At 40.9% G+C, this 17,007-nt stretch overlaps 2 protein-coding genes across 3 annotated transcripts; both read left to right on the forward strand.

The window, feature by feature from the left end:
* The first annotated feature begins 694 nt into the window (after positions 1–694).
* LOC121175401 (homeobox protein HMX3-B) lies at positions 695–2,245 on the forward strand. The gene is made up of 2 exons (XM_041029165.1): positions 695–990; positions 1,370–2,245. The coding sequence occupies exons 1-2, from the start codon at positions 714–716 to the stop codon at positions 1,957–1,959; spliced, it is 867 nt and encodes a 288-aa protein (XP_040885099.1). The 5' UTR covers positions 695–713; the 3' UTR covers positions 1,960–2,245.
* A 1,492-nt stretch (positions 2,246–3,737) lies between these two features.
* On the forward strand, positions 3,738–8,468 carry bub3 (BUB3 mitotic checkpoint protein). 2 transcript variants are annotated; one of them, XM_041066424.1, is made up of 8 exons: positions 3,738–3,894; positions 4,922–5,116; positions 5,214–5,283; positions 5,410–5,561; positions 6,134–6,292; positions 6,494–6,671; positions 6,889–7,105; positions 8,081–8,468. In XM_041066424.1, exons 2-8 carry the CDS (start codon positions 4,922–4,924, stop codon positions 8,088–8,090), a joined length of 981 nt encoding a protein of 326 aa, XP_040922358.1. In that variant the 5' UTR covers positions 3,738–3,894; the 3' UTR covers positions 8,091–8,468. The 2 variants fall into 2 exon arrangements, with proteins under 2 accessions (XP_040922358.1, XP_040922359.1); XM_041066425.1 differs by lacking the exon at positions 8,081–8,468 and having other exon boundaries at positions 6,889–7,109.
* The last annotated feature ends 8,539 nt before the right edge of the window (positions 8,469–17,007 follow it).

The raw sequence follows: 17,007 nt of genomic DNA on the forward strand, positions 1-17,007 counted from the left end.
AGATGAATGACAGGTTGATCCTCAGCAGGTCAACAGCTTCAACACAAACAGTGTATAAAAAAAATATAAACCACCTTTCTTTTGCTATAACAAATTCATATAACACTACCTTTCTCTCTTAATTTTTCTTTTATATTAACTGTCGTTTACATTGAAAATCTATGCGTAATTTGCATGATATTTGTGGCAAGCCAAGCTGCTCAGCTCTGCCCTGAAGTGTGAAAATCTCTGGACCATTTATTCAATTTACTGACCGGTGATTGCGGCAAGCGCACGACCCAAAAACCTTGAGACATTTTCCTCTTTAATCTAATTGGATGATAAGTGTGTGCCTACCGTTGAGCCCGAAGCCAAAACGCTTGCGCGGCCTTTTCCTTTTGAGTCTATTCTCGTCACAGCCCCCCGCGGATTCATCTCAAAGCCCATTTGCTATTTTACCTGCCCAATAGCAGAGACCGAGCGCGTTTTAACTCGGATGGCATTTTTTTTTATTTCCATCATTACAATCCAGCTCAAGTTTGCCGCAGTGATCTCTGCGCTCTCACTCTGACCATCCTCAGGAGGTGGACGCAGCTTCATGCGACTTTCTGTTTTGACTTTCTCTCCTTTTCCTATGATTTTAACATAATCCACATACCAAGAAAATCTTTTTTGGGGTGTTTTCTTCCCCTGATAAGTTTTTGATGGTGATCCACATCGGACAGTAAACGGTGATGGCAGACTCTGATGCGCAAGAGACTCGCCAGCCCGCAAAGGACTCGCCGTTCTCCATAAAGAACCTGCTGAACATTGAAGACAAACCCACGAAGCCGAAAAGCTTCCTCGGCTCGTCCAAAGTGTTTGAAGGCAGCTTCTTCTCGCGGCTCGGTGACTTATCTTTCCCTCGATTTGAGTTGCCCACACAAAGAATTGGACTATCTGGGCAGTATCTGGAAAGAGCGTCTACCTGGTGGTATCCATACACGCTTGGGGCTCATCTGAGGACTGCGGGTAAATATTGTTATTAACTTTAACTCTGCACATAAGGAAATTGCAGTTTTTCTTCTGAAAAAAACCCCCCCAAAAAACTGAATTTAGAGTTTTACGGCAAAATTTTACAGCAAAAGTCCTATTGACACATTTTATGTGATGAAGGGATATGAGAAATTTTTATAATTAGAATTTTAAAAAGTTGCTTGATTACATGGAATCTTGTCCATTAAATCTCGATTAAATATCGACATTTTAACAAAAGGAAAAAACCTATATTCCACTGGTAAACTGCATATTTAGAACGAACTGAAAATGATTGCAATTGCAGATCACACGCTTAATGGGGGTCAAATTTGAATAATGTTTTTTTTTCCTCCTTTTTCTTTTTTTCCTGAAGGGTCTGAGAAGGCCAGTCTAAGGGAGGCATCACCGGCACCGGACAGGCGCTCCCCGGACCTCCAGAAAAGTGACCAAGATGTCAAAGAGGAAAGCGCCGACGACGACATCGCGCTGGATGAAAGTGATGCGGAAGAGCCAAAGAAAGAAATAGACCAGGGGGACGACTGGAGGAGAAAAACGGACGAACTGGACCCAGAGAAGAAGCCCTGCCGGAAGAAGAAGACGCGCACGGTGTTTTCCAGGAGCCAGGTTTTCCAGCTGGAGTCCACCTTCGACATCAAGCGCTACCTGAGCAGCTCGGAGAGGGCCGGCCTGGCCGCGTCCCTGCACCTGACAGAGACGCAGGTCAAAATCTGGTTTCAGAACCGGAGGAATAAGTGGAAACGGCAGCTGGCCGCGGAGCTGGAGGCGGCCAACCTGAGCCATGCGGCGGCGCAGAGGATTGTGCGGGTTCCCATACTTTACCATGAGAACGGAGCCCCAGAAACGACTGGGGGCTCCGCTGCAAACTCACCGGGCAGCCACCACATGGCTTTTCCCCACCACATGTACTATTCCCACTCGGTCCCTCTGCTGAGGCCTGTTTAACACTGACTGTGTCATTATGAGCTGTAAATATGTTTTTAAATGACAGTGACCTTCACTGAAAAAAAAATACATTTTTGTATATTTTGTAGATTCAACGGACACAATGTTAGGTCTTATTATTATTACAATTATTATTATTATTTGTAATCATCACTTATCCTGCTTAAGGGTCCTTGAGCAAGACACAGAGTCCCTATTACAGCCCCCAAAGGTGTTGCAGAGGGAATTTCAAAATTTATTATTATTATTATTATTATTATTGGTTAGATCATTACATTCAAAAGTTGGTGAATATATTTTAACGTATTGAAAAAAGAACTTGTTTTGAACAGGGTTAACTGTCCATATGTATTTTACAGAGATTTGTGTCAGTGTTTGTAGCTAAAATTGTGGAATTTAATATTTTGATATTTTTCAATATTGTGCAATACTGTTGGCTTCACATTAGGCTACCAGCCTTTGTCACCTATAGTTCACTTCTTTTACAGAAAAAAACTATCCTTTTCTCTTTGTAATGGTGAGGACAATCATGCGATCCTTAAAAAAAATCCTCGAGAAACTGCAGGGGATAGGCAATTGTTTTAATGACGCAATGTTTTGCCGGTAATTTTAAAGCCATGAAAGAGCCAAAAATAGCCTCTGTTTTTGTGTATGGTTTTCCTCTGATATTGTTATTGAAATTCTGTATATTATATGGTCTTACACTCAGTAAAGATTTCATTCCAAAAAGAAATGTATGTATCCTTAATATAATGGTGGTGGTGATCATGTCGTACAAATCTTGGTTTTCAGGCATTCGTGAGGATGGAGTGATCTCTGTGATCTCTTTTTTTTTTTAATATCAAAGACGAAGCATGAAGGCACAGGTTTTGCTCTCCAAAATAAAATATCACAGATGAATCATTTTAACAGAGGCATAATGATTGCCATCTTTTTTTGATCTGATGACTTGAGAATGTTTGAGCTTCATTTCAAATAGAACCATTTTCGCTAAACTGTTAGACCTACCGTACATTTTCACTTTTACACACTAACACTGATCTCTTGCTGCATGGTTGTTGTTTTGCTACACAGTTTGTGTTTTCTTTAACAAGAAATTATTCTTTGGAAAACAAAAGGCTATGATGGCTACAATGGCCTATAAATTAAGATGGCCGTCTGAAAATTAAAAGGCGAATTCAGAGAATTAAAGAGCCAGTCGTTGTTAATATTTCATGAATTTAACAATTTAATTTTTTTTTCTTTTAGAAGCCTGAGTTATTTATCATTTTTGTTGGCGTTTGAGGAGAGGACTGCAATAACCTATTACAGGACCTGTTGGCATATAGGAGACTGTTATTGTTAGACTAGACCTATTTAGGCTAGGCTATCCTCAAATCACAAAAAAGAAAGAAAATTAAGTAACAGGCTCTACAGTTAGAATATCATAGGCCTAGGCCATACGTATGTGCTCACAGTGACTCTAAAAAAGGTACCGTAGGCTGTTATTCTTTTTACTATTGTCCATGATCGTGTTTATTTTATATTTGTACTGTATTTCTTTTAATGAACGCGATAATTACTCAGAAAACGCATCCCATGTGTCAGTGAGAGAGAGAGAGAGAGAGAGAGAGAGAGAGAGAGAGAGAGAGAGAGAGGAAGAGAGAGCAGTCCTCTGTCATGTGATCTGTACTGAGACAACGGAAATAAACGTCGAGGTTAAATAAACCAATCATATCGCAGGCGGGAGTTTGAACATTCGTTTCAGCCAATCAGCGTCCTCTGGAGTATTCGGAAGCGCCTGCTTAGAAGGGAGTTAGCATCACGCAGCTAGCTTTGCTGTCCAGTAATTTCCACGTTATATTTTGTTGGCGTTTCGTCGTAAAACCACTGCATAAAGATTAGGATCGTCAATAATAAGAATCGTTTTTGTCTGAGCGCCACCAAACTGAAGCGGTAAGTGGAGTGAAACGGCTATTACCAGAGCTTGTAGTCCGCGTTGTCCTCACCGTTAGCAAACACCGGTGGCAGTAGATGTGGGCTTGGTGTAATTGCTGGATGTAACGGAACAATCTGTGTTGGTTTTGTGAAATAAAAAACAAAGGCCATGAAAAAACCACGAAGTAACTGTGCTTCAAGTTGCCGCAACACCATACGTTGTTATGTAGCTTAAATGCTGCAAGCTATATGCTCAGTGCAGCTTAGTAGCTAAATTCACAGCCACTGTCTGTTGGCTTGGTTAACAACAAGCAGAAAAGCCATTCATCCACAAGTTAGCTAGTAGGCTAGTAGGTTACTCCTAGTCATTCTATCGAAAAAGGAAATTAAAACGTTTTCATTTTGAGAATCACAAGGGCACAAATGTATGCTTTACAACTCCTTTGCCAGCAGTATTGAATGATTCATTTCCATTTCCAGCAAGCCAAGCTGCGGTGGAAACGGCAACTTAAGTTTTCTTTCTGGTAGAAAATGGCAAATCAATAAGGGCTTGCTATTTTATTTATTTTTTAGTAGCTCAATTAAATGAGCTAATGCTGTTATGAAAAGTCACGGAACATATTTCTTCTCATCACAACCACCACTACATGCCTGCTGATGGTCAAAACGTGAAACAGATGGTTTTCAAAATATAGATTTTAATGTTTTTCTTTTCATTCACTGTAAATGTCTAAGTGATTGATCAGCTAAATCTAGAAGTCTTAATCACAACCAGTCTGTTTAGCAAGAATGACAGCTATGCTTTCATCTTATCTGGTTTGGATGGTGTGTTACCAGTAGTTGTTCAACACAAAAACACAAATATCAGTCCAATATAATAAAGCTAAATACAAACCAAGACCAAATAGCAAATACGACAACTGTGAAGCTTACCAAGCTTTGTAAAGTTTCAGTTTGTGGTGTTTAATCCAATTGAATTGGATACCCCTGTATATTGTCTGTTAGTCTTGATTTTACAGTTTGTGGTTATTTGGCTCTTTTGCAGATGACAGGCTCAAACGAGTACAAGCTGAACCAGGGACCAGAGGACGGCATCTCTGCTGTCAAATTCAGCCCCAGCACAGCTCAGTTCCTGCTGGTTTCCTCATGGGACTGCACTGTACGTCTCTATGATGTCGGAGGCAACACCATGCGGATGAAGTACCAGCATACAGCTCCAGTTCTTGACTGTGCTTTTTATGTAGGTTACAGATTTTTGTGTGTGTTTAGATTCCTTATTGTTCTGTAAAAACCCAGAAGTCTGACACACACAGGTAATATTCACCTTTTGCTTGCAGGACCCAACACATTCTTGGAGTGGAGGTTTAGATGCACAGTTAAAAACTCATGATCTGAACACAGACCAAGGTATGTTGCAAACCTGTTAAATACAAAAAAGAGCTTTCAGACAGTATCACAGATTTTCATAGCTATGAGTTGAATGTGCTGAATTTGTTTATTTATGTTCTATTGTTTAATCTTCTCCTTAAACAGATACAATAGTTGGAACACATGATGCCCCTATTCGTTGTGTGGAGTACTGCCCAGAGGTTAACGTCATGGTAACGGGCAGCTGGGACAGATCAGTTCGACTATGGGACCCAAGGACGCCCTGCAATGCTGGCACCTTTACTCAACCTGAAAAGGTAGAGCAAAAGAGGCACGATAGTGTTTAAGCAAATTGTTTGTAAGAAAGTTATTTCAGTGCAATTTTTAAAATAATTTTGTAAGGTCAGAATCTTAAGTCATGTTAGGTATAGTATAGCACAACAAGAACTGTGAATGTGCAAAATTTTATGATTGCCCTTTTATGATATAAATTACCCACAGCCTGCTACTTATCTTTCCCTTTTTTGGCTCAGGGTTCCCTTCTAAATCTAAATGAGATGGTGTTAAAGTCACAATGACATGACATTTTTAGGGTGTCCTGCCAAATCGGTTTGAGCTTAGTTGGGTGGCGAAATGCTTTTATTTACTTTAATGCTTTTATTATAGAATTTTCATGAACATGTACCACTGGTACACCATGAGAACTTACATTAAATCAGATATTGATGCTATTCCATGATGTTATAGGTACTTTATAATTATTTGTTTTGAAAACACTGAATACTGCATTTTGACTGAGAAAACACAGAAACCCGATTGCGATTCCCGTGTTTGTGTGGGTATTAAGTGAGACTTAATTCTTTCTATCTATTCTGTATCTATTTGAAAGGTGTATACCCTGTCTGTGGCCGGAGACAGGCTAATTGTTGGCACAGCTGGAAGACGAGTCCTGGTTTGGGATTTGAGGAACATGGGCTACGTACAGCAAAGAAGAGAGTCCAGTCTCAAGTATCAAACTCGCTGCATTAGAGCCTTCCCGAACAAGCAGGTACACGTTAAATTACTTTGAATTACATTCAGCTTTTTAGTTGAATGTAATTTGTTTACACAGTTCTAATGAAAGATACAGACAACAGGTAAAACCTGACAGATAACTTACTCTGAATTTAGTATCATGTTACAGATACCAATTCCTGTGAAAATGTGAAGAAGTTGAATAGTATTTTCATATTTTCTGTTTTGGCTCAAGGGCTATGTCTTGAGTTCAATCGAGGGACGTGTAGCTGTGGAGTACCTGGACCCCAGCCAGGAGGTTCAGAAGAAGAAGTACGCCTTCAAGTGCCACAGGCTGAAGGAGGATGGAATTGAGCATGTTTACCCTGTCAATGCAATCTCATTTCACAGTGTTCATAACACCTTTGCCACAGGTATGACTGGCTAGTTAGTACTTGATAAACGCAAGTTTTTAGTTTGTTTCTCCAATGGGGCAATTTCTTATTAAAAAAGCTCATAAATTTACCTGTGACCTTTAGCTTTGAGCTTCTAAGGTTGCACGTGGAACACACTGTTATTATAGATCTATATCTCAGCAGTAACACGGTTTAAATCTCTTGAGGGTTGACCTTGAGCCTCTCCTTCTACCAGGTGGCTCAGACGGCTTTGTGAACATCTGGGACCCATTCAACAAGAAGCGCCTGTGTCAGTTCCACCGGTACCCGACCAGCATCGCCTCGCTTGCCTTCAATAATGATGGCACCATGCTTGCCATCGCCGCCTCCTACATGCATGAGAAGGGAGACATCAGCCACCCAGAGGACGCCATCTTCATCCGCCAAGTCACAGATGCCGAGACCAAGCCCAAGTGAGTCACCCGCGTGGTCCCCAGTACTGCATAGCATGGCAGTTTGCTGCTCACTGAATCAGTGAGCAGCTGCATTTACAAGGAGCACGTCCAGCTGCAGCATATGCTGATCCATATCTCTGTCCGTCCACTTTTCAATATCCGACAGTTGAAAGATACACAGATGAAAACTTGAAAATCCTCGCACCAGTCTGTGTATCTGTGCTGTTGTTAGTGTCCAGGCAAACAGAAACCTGCTGTACAGTGTGATGCAATCCATTTTGATAGCCCTGAAATAATACTACGTTTGTGAAGCTAGAAACATAATTTATTTGTTTAAACTTGTAGCAGTCAGGTGGAAATATGTGAGGCTGTTTGTGATGGTCACTGTGGCTGTAGCATTTTTAATTGTTTAGTCTGTGAAATGAAAAGGTATCTTTGCTTTCAAAGTAAATCAGTAGTTCAGACATACTATATATACAGTATACAGACACTGTTTTTATAATAAGCTATAATTAGTTAGCAGTTAGCAGATGTGTGCAGCAATATTCATGTTCTGTATGTATGCAACATATGGTAAGAAATGTTTGACTTGAACATTAACAACATGGAAGCAGAAATACAGGCCTGGACACAGGTACAACTACACCAGAAAATGTGGTTTGTTTTCCCCTTTGAAGGTTAAATGCTTTTCCCTCAGAGGAAATTTTGGGGAATCAACTGACAAGTTTCCAAGAATGTTTTAGTGAAAAAGACCAAGGGCAAAATTTGTTGTCATGTCAGTACAAAATGCTCCCACTGTTGTCACACAGTAGCATCTTTGGAATATTTGACCTCTTCCCATTGTTGATCCAAGTGTAATAAACATCTGTTTGTCACAGGGATGGGTGGTTTTGCAAACCTCTGCTGTATTCATTGAGTAGGATATCACTTTCCTCCATGCATTGGTTCAGTGAGCGCTCTTGAGTTGATTTAATCTCTGTTTTTGGTTCACAGGTCAACCTAAGGCTACCTTGGAATTGTTCCATCTGCGTATGAAGTCTTTATCACATTTGGATTATCTGCTGGCATCCAGTGTACCCTTACCATACTGTTTCCTGTCATTTATTCCCCTTCTAGTACAACTTTTCTTTCTTGTAACTAATGTTTGTTAAAAGCTTCTTTTCTTTTCTGGCTCTTGTTAAATATGTAATTGTTAATTTTTTTTTGGACATTTTTTGCTTGGTCATTTTGGAGTCACCAAACATGAATTAATTTTATCATCATTTTTGTTGACTCTTGAGATTGAGTTGCATTTTAACATGACACTGAAGCTCTCCTTGGATCAGTCTTTTAACACTGATATGAGCTTCATGAGTACAATAAAAACAACGTTTGACCAACAGCACAAAGTCAGTTCAACATTTGTCACATTTTACAACTTGCAAAAGAAAACCTGAGAATTGGCAGGAATGTGTAAGGGCAGAAGAAGAAGGTTGTTTTCTGAGGGAAAGTGATGATCCACTCATCTTGCCGCAGGCTCCACTTGCCCCCAGACAGTGACCCGTGCTGATAGACATCAGAGGTCTGCGGCCTAAACCAGATCCGGCTTTATTACTGGGAAAAATTGGGAGAAAACCACTAAACTGGATGACCTGGCTATATCTGGCAGTTTTTAACACCTTTATTGAGAAATATATACAGACAGAAAAAATACTATCATGACACATTCTAATAATTGTATTGATATAGAATATAAGAGATAATAGTAGAGGTGTTTGGTATGTTTCCATCATTATCGCTGAATTTATCTGCTGCAGTTTTGCAAGTTGTTACACTGGTGACAGAGACGGATGCAACACAGACCTTTTTAATGCAGAATTCTGTGTCAAATGAATGGGAACACTGAACACAGAGCAGTGCCCTGCAAAAGTCTAAGTGGTGTCTTTTTCCCTCAGTTCAGATTTTCAATTGCAACTAATGCAATTTCTTAAGCCCTTCAGCCAAAGCAGCAGGGAAGATATAGATGTCAATTATTCTGTTTAAGAGCTACAATTTTTTTCTAATGGCCCTATCTGCTTCTGCGGTATCCTGGAAATTATTAGTTCGGTTTTGTTAAATGATGTAACTAATTCCCATGATTGTCAATAATGAGTCTGTCTTTGACGTTGGATTATGGCTGCAGCTTAATATGAAATGGCGTTCATTCTGAGACGTAATTACTGCTCATGAAACAGGCATAGAATGGGCAGGGGTTTGTTGTTAGGGCTACAGCAAATTACCTTGTTTCCTGTCATCTTTGGCTTCCGCTAAATTGGAAAATTGAGTTCTTTGAGTGTGCATTAAAACTGTTAAGGTTTTCTTGCCTGTATTGGTTAGCTCCTTTATAGGGAAGAAGTAATTTAGCTGCCAAATTGTCAAGTGCATTAAAGCAATTAGTATTTCTGCAACCTTGACACAGTTTGTAAACAATCATAAATGTATTTTATTCAGAACCTTCAAGGATTTTTTAAGGTCTGTAATTTAACAAATTGCAGCATCTGTTGCATTATCTATCAGCATCTTCCTCCAAGCCTGTCTCCACAGAGCTTTCTCCAGGGTTTTATTTTATTTTATTTTATTCTTTTTTTGCTCTTTCAGCAAAGATCCAGTTAACCACATCTGTGGTTGTGTGGCCAGGCTCTGGTTTCCAACCGCTGAAGTGTTGCAGACAGTTTGGCTCTACATGAAACCGTTACATGACAATTAAAATGGGTGATTGTGCTCCAACAGCCTGTCAGGTGCATTTAACCCAACCACAAAAGGCTCTTATGTTCACTCAAGAGGGCACGGGTGACCTTCAACCAGACACCTTATCTCTCAAGACCGGTTTCTAATATTATATCAAGCTGATGATACCATCCTTCATGGGCTGTGGAGAAATGGGGAAATCACATGATGCATCAGGAAAAATATTGACAGCATTCTGTATTCTGGTTTGTCTTCTGTTTCACTGCCACATATTGCAGACAAGAGATGAAGACAGTGACATCATGCCATGATGAAGTTTCTTCCCTAAACAGAAAATTTAACAATTTCAAGTCACGAAGATGAAGCATTTAAATAGTTTTTAATATAAGCATACACCACCTTTTTTTTGTTGTTTTATAAGTACAGCTAATGTCCAACCACAGGAACATGCAAATAGGAATTAAGATTTGGCAAGAGAAGATGAAGAATGAAGATCCTGGTCCTGTCCAGTGGAGAGTTGGCGTCCTGTTGCCAGTACATCCCAGCTGAGGAATGAAACCTGAGCCTTTTACTTGGACGTGGCTGTGGCCTGCCACGGCACCTCACTCCAAGCTGCCCCTGCCCCGGGGAGGCTTTTAAAGAGCTTTGGTGGGCAAGACAGCATCTCCTCGAGAGCATTGTAGTTACATTAGAGTCTAATTAGACGGTAACGCTCAAGGCCATGTAACCTACTGCTAGGTTTCACACTCGCAGCCATCCATCTATTTACAGGCCAGGCAGGCAGGCAGCATGGGGCTGACTGGTGAAGGAGACTCTCACCTGGGAGCTTGGCTGTAGTAAATCAAAAATCTCTGAGTGTGACAAGAGGGTCACAGATTTTGGGCTTGAGGTCCCCTTTTCGGCTCCTAGGCTTTTTGCCACATATTAATCATTTGATAATGAAGGTGGCATTGGTCTTTTGGAATCAGGCCTGCAAACCTATGATTAAATTTGTCATTGTTATTTGAGACTTTGTATGAACGAATGTGACAGCAAACATTCACCTAAATGGTAAATTGCGGAAATTGGTGCTTTAGAGGCGGAAAAAAAAGTGTAGAAGTCAAATGAGCTTTCATGTCACCTGTCAAACTGATGAATGTATGTATAAAGAAGACGGGGGCAGTCGGTGCATCTGGGGTCATGTTTGAAAATGTATGGCCAGGGGGCACCAGAGCTGCTGAGATGAAAGGTGAAAGCACACAAAACTGAACTCTTGTTTGTCCAGAAAATTAAGCAGCTTGGTCCTAAACAGGTGATTTTTTTATTTTTTTTTTAGGTTTCTTCATTGATTTGTTCAGGTTGCATTTGACTATCCAGGCGTTTTAAGATGTTACCTGCAAGAACAGAGAGACAATATTAGAGGGTTCCTACTGATGAGGGACACTTTTCCATGTATAGGGTGTCACATTATACCATGACTGGGTTGTCAATTTCCTCCAGGGGTGAAACCACAAGCACTTAAACATAACTGATACATGTCTTATAAAGAGGCACCTGTCAGGCTCTGTGAGAACTGAGGGCAAGTTCGGTGGATCACACAACATATTCCACTTGAATACATAGAACCTGTTGCATTGTCCTGATGATTTGCGGTCAGCTTTGGAGTGACAGCCAGTTTTCTTTATACAGTCAAAAAAAACTGCGAGGGCAGATCCCAAGGGGGGCTTTGGAAAACAGTAACTTGTTATCCCCCTTTAAACCGAAATCAGATTGCAGGCCTTTTCAGGCCAGCCTCTTTGTATGCTGCCTGTGTCTATGAAACCCTCTGTGCTGTTTAATGGGTTCATGGCCACAGGGCAAGGGTTACAGTTTGTCCTTCCTGCAATTAGCATTCACGGTTAGCTTAGCAGAACTAATGCACCACATCTTTGAGGCTCAAGTTCCCTGTGTGCCTCTGAGTGACTGCGGGCAAGATTTAACTGACTCCTTGTATCCATTTCAACCTGCTTTATTAGATGTTATTGGCAAAATCCCCCGAAGATTATCATTTCAAGCCAACTATTATCAGCCAGTTAAGTGTCTGTGTCACATTGTTGCTCTTAGAAAAAAAATGCTAACACAGGAGGTGGAGGATGGACTTGTGCATACCCTGATCTGATACACAGTATAGCTCCGAGTTATATAATTACAAGAATATTAGAACAAGGGTCTGAACTATCAGTGGCAGGCAGAGTCACGTCTCCTGTCGTGCTCATTTTCGCATCACAAATCAATATGGGCCATTTCTGCTCCATTATCAGTTTGTATCTTTTGCTCATTTTAGTTGTCACATTTCTGCATCATTAAAAAAAGAAAATATAGCCTCTAGTTTGTCTTCACTTGCTTGGTTTGCCCTGTGACATTTAGGTCAAGACACTGTGATCTCATGGCAGTTTTCAGTACACAGGGACATTTACACCAAAGCTATTGTGGAAGCAGTAGTGGGCCGTGGGGATCTCATGGGTCTTAAGTGACACCACAGCTATAACGAAGCAGCTTGGAGCTGTTTACTGCTATTGGCTTTCTCTGTGTTGTGTAACATTACATAGTTTATGTATGAATCTGTGGACGTTTATGTAGGTTGGCTGTAGTATTGTTTGAGAACTATAGCAAATATGTAGGCTGTAATGAGGGCTGTGGGGACTTTCAGAGAGCAATTGAATGCATCTTTTGAAATTATGGGAGAAAAATGACAACAGATATGACAGAACAACCAAACACTGCTCTCAAAGCCTCTTGAGTTAATAATAACTGTAATTATATAGAGCTTCTCAAACAAGTTACAAATTGCTTTACCAAAAGACATAAAACCACGAGGATGCACAGATCTGAGCAAAATAAAACATTACTTAATAAATTAAAGTACATTTGCTGGGGGAAAAAAAATCTATGTTATTGAATATAAAATACATTTGTCACTTCCTAAGTGCATTCTGCCTGAGTGATCAGTGTCTACAGTGCATTATGGAGCCAAATCAATGACACAAAAAGGAGGTGCTTTCATAAACAGTTTTTGATTATTGGACATTATTAACTTTTCTGAATTCACTGAAGTGAAACTGTGTGTTGTCCCATCGACTCAAATGCAGATTAAGCAAACTAATGTGAATACAGAGATCAATTCTCATTCATCCAGTGATGTTTCTGCCCTTAGAACGGCAAAGCACTGAGAAGTCTGGCTCTAATTCATCATCGTCCACACATTATATTATTATTGATGGCTCTTGCCTCGGGCTGGTCCATTTGTTTTTCAGATTTGTGACAGGCAGCAGAATGCTGGATGGAGGTTTATTCTGCAGCAATGCCAGCAGCGTTGCACACAACTCTCTCTTATTTATCTATTGATCATCATACCTTCCAATAATCTGCCGCCTGACACATTTGACAACATTATGTGGAACAGGTCAGAGGACAGCGCTAATGAAACGGAGTGATGGATGTTATCCGCAGCATTAACCTTGCTAATAGTCGTTCAAGGCAACCCAGAGCAGCCTGCTGGGATTGCCATAAAAATAGAGACTTTAGCATTCAATGAGATGGTCCAGAGGCTTGTGTGCATTTAAAAAAAGAATACAATAAAACATCGCATAGTGTTGCAGCTTAGGAGGCTTCAGCAGGTCAGCATTTAAATGGCCGTATTTCACTGTGAAGCAGGTTCTGACTACAAGTTGTAATTGTGACGGCCCCTGCCTTATTATGTGAACGCCAGCCAAATTTGTGGCACCTGGGCTGAGTTGGACCCAGGGTATAAAAACCCAGCCCACAGCGACTTCACGGCTCTCCACAGCTGTTATCAGTCAACATTGGTACACCGTTTCTCCGAGTCTTATTGTTTGGTCCGGAGTGCTTGTGGAGAGCGTTTTGTTTGTGCTGATACTGGGTGGCTGAGGTGACACGCGGATGTTGCCCGATGCGTAACTGTTGTACAAAGGTGCGGAGTTTTCCCTTGTAGGCTGTAGCGACGTTCCCCTTTGGGTTCGTTGAGCTGGTTTTCGTAGTGTTGTGGCGAACGTGGTTAAAGCTTTGCTTGGGAGCACGTCCGTGGTTTCGGGGGAATGGCTAGCCTGCTAGTCGCTCCTCTGTTCCATCGGTCTAAAGTGCATAAATACCCACCACAATTAGCTGCATGAAGACTAGGGGCTGAGTTTAGTTAGCTGGGTTGGGTGATAGATAGCAGGGGAAACTCCAAACCGAGTGGAGGACTTGTCCTCTTCGTAATGGAAAGGTGTGGTGAGCGCCAGCCAAATTTGTGGCACCTGGGATGGGTGGACCCAGGGTATAAAAACCCAGCTCACACCGACTTCACGGCTCTTTTTTTCCCCCTCTCCACAGCTGATATCGGCCAGCAGTGGTACACTTTTTCTTTTCTTTTGTGACCTGAACACCCCACCCCATATTTGTAGCTATTTCCTTTATTGTTTATTTGGTTTAGTATAATACATTTACATTTATATTATTTATTGGGTGTCCTTTCCAATTTTGTCATGGCCTAAGAGCCAGGTTATGACAAAATATAGTCACTGAAATACAACGGTTATATGTAACTTAGGAAAGAGAGAAAAGAGATTGTTTGGGGGAAGAAAAGACAAACCGGACCGCTTGGTGTAAACACAGGCTCACCACATCCTTTGGAGACCAGTTCTATGACTGCAGACCTGCAGGTGTATTTTAACTCTAGTAAATACTCAACAAAATAGAATTCAAGTCAGCACAAGAAGAAATTAAATCACACATGAATTTCACCACTATTTTTTCATTGATTTCATACCAACAAGATTTAAAAAAAAGTCTTAGGAGGTAAAAAAAAAAAAAAAAACATAATAAAAATCACATTCTGTGCAAGCGAGTAGTGTGAGTGAAGTCATAAGAGAGGTCTGCAACACCAGGGGTGAAGTGAGCTGTATGACTGCAAAAGCTCCGCTCTGCTCCTCTCCACTCCATCCATCCCGCATGGCTAATGTATCCCTCTCAATAGCCGGGGACAAGAGGAGAGAAGACTGCTTGTGTGAAGCACAAAAAGCCCCAGCGCAGCCATGTTCGCAACAGTAATTGGCAAGGAAGCTTCATTTCATTCACTCCTGTATGTCTTTTGTTGTCCTGTAGGTTTTTACAAGTGTGATGCTTTTGAGAGTTGTTTAAAAACTGGCTAATTTCTGCAGCCCCCTGCCTGCTGTTGCCCATGTGCCCATTTAATTATTTTTTCCCCCCCTGAATACACAAAAGATTCTTCCTTTATTTCTGTGGATACTGAAGTGTATTAATAACTAAACATTTAGTAGTGTCTTGATGATACTTCTGAGTGCCCTGCTTGATTTTGAACATCTGCAAGAAGTGGAAAAACATTTAATCTCTTATGAGTCCCGCTGCTTTCACACTCTGAAAGCTTTGTTGCTGTTCTGTAAAGTAGCGATCACAGAATAGAGGTTGGTGGGCATTAGAGGGAGGACCTGTCTCCTTTCATCATCACATTTCAGTAGTTGTATAAAAGCCTTCAAAATGTAGCTCATAGTTATATTTTCACTACAATTACACTTTATCCTGTTGTAGAATGCTTTAAAAGATTTTTCACAATGTCACATTGATGCATTTTTTCCCCTCATGAGCACTCTTAACCCTCAGATACACCAGTTTTATATAAATATGGCTGCAAAGAAAGGTCTTTGGGGAATATCAGTTCAGTTACTGTTTGTATTTTTCAGCATTGTTTTGTAAGTTTCTTTCTTGTTTTGTGTGTTTACATGTTCACAGCAATTTTTTTTTTTTAATTTGGGTGAACTGACCCTTTAAGCTGCAATCATGGATTATGACGTTAAAGTCCTATTCAGGAGAAATACTTTTGTAAAACTGATGGTTTTAAAGCTGAGACATCCACCATGATTATAGGTAGATAAGAGATTTAAAGCAAAGTGATGTTCAGAATTGTTAACTTCTAAATGTTAATGTACTGACAGTTTCAGCGCATTTTGGTGTTCACTTTGTGTTTATATTGTGGCACAATCAGAGCCAAGAGTCTTTTCTAACCATTTCCCCACTTACAGTAAACACAGCTTTTCCCGTGGGGTTAGACTCTTAGTACAACACAATCTCATCTCTAGGGCCCTTTACAGATGAAACAGCTTTGCATCTCAGAAAATATTACAGTTAAAAAGAGGTTTGTTGACCTCCGCCTGATCAGAACCTTTGAGCTAGTCAAGCTGAAGCAGCAAAATCACAGAAGATTGGGGGGGTCACATTATGGGGTCAAACTGTTTGTCTAATGTTGACATCCGGCTGTCAAACTGCATCTGTGTTCAAGTAGGTGAAAGGAAGTGTTCCAAACATTTTGGAGAGGGAAAACAGTTAAGGTCCTGACCCATTTGAATACAGTGCCGTGGTGCAGGATTTCCAGCTGAATGGCAGAGACAGCGGCTCATTCCTTCGCATATGTCATTCGAAAGCGATCTGTCCCTTCATGTCCAGGCTGCTCTACACTTCCATGTTCTTTACAAAGGAAAGGTCAGACCAGTCACCTGACCAGACAACCCTGGGGACTGTGCTGAATGGCAGGAGGCCAGAGTTGGACACCTGGCCTTGTTGCAGGGTCAAGACGTCTAGTTATTCACTTACTGGATGTACCAGCTCACCAAGTCTTTATATGTGTCAAAATATGCAACTTACAGAGGAGTGGAACATTTATCTATGGGTTACATGATGTACATGTTTACTGCAAAAGAAACCAACTGCATAATTACAGCTGAATGTATTTTACTATAGATTCACTTAAACTCGATATCCGGGAGGATTTCCATTTTAACAGAACCCTCATTGATTCAGTTTTCAGAGGAATTGCAGCCTGGATCAGTTTACCTTGTTACCTTGTCACACTATGTTCTGGTCTGATCTCCATGTCCATTTCCGCTCAGCTCCCCCGCTTCACCCCAGTCGCCACTACGCCGCCCAACAGAGCTCGCTTTGTCCCTGTGGCCAGTCATCCATCCCTAATCTCCAGTCTCTTACCGCAGACGGAGACGTGCTGCATGCTTTCAAAGAGCAGAGTGAGCTGTTGATGCACGCCCTCCATCTCCTAAATGAAGCTCCCAAGAAACCTTGTGACCCAGCAGTGACAAATGACTGAATATTATGGAGGACGCCATCAGGTGAAAGAAGGCCACCTTATCCGAAACTCATTATGCAAATCATTATGAGAGGCACTGAAT

The sequence above is a fragment of the Toxotes jaculatrix genome, chromosome 21 (genome assembly GCF_017976425.1).
Source record: "Toxotes jaculatrix isolate fToxJac2 chromosome 21, fToxJac2.pri, whole genome shotgun sequence".
Lineage (NCBI taxonomy): Eukaryota > Metazoa > Chordata > Actinopteri > Toxotidae > Toxotes > Toxotes jaculatrix.

Bases quoted from the DNA above. Each gene is read 5' to 3' on its own strand.
- LOC121175401 (XM_041029165.1), top strand. From the start codon at position 714: ATGGCAGACTCTGATGCGCAAGAGACTCGCCAGCCCGCAAAGGACTCG. The intron at 991-1,369 runs GTAAATATTGTT...TTTTTCCTGAAG, and splicing joins GGCTCATCTGAGGACTGCGG to GGTCTGAGAAGGCCAGTCTA.
- bub3 (XM_041066424.1), top strand. From the start codon at position 4,922: ATGACAGGCTCAAACGAGTACAAGCTGAACCAGGGACCAGAGGACGGC. The intron at 5,117-5,213 runs GTAGGTTACAGA...TTTTGCTTGCAG, and splicing joins TTCTTGACTGTGCTTTTTAT to GACCCAACACATTCTTGGAG. The intron at 5,562-6,133 runs GTAGAGCAAAAG...TCTATTTGAAAG, and splicing joins CCTTTACTCAACCTGAAAAG to GTGTATACCCTGTCTGTGGC.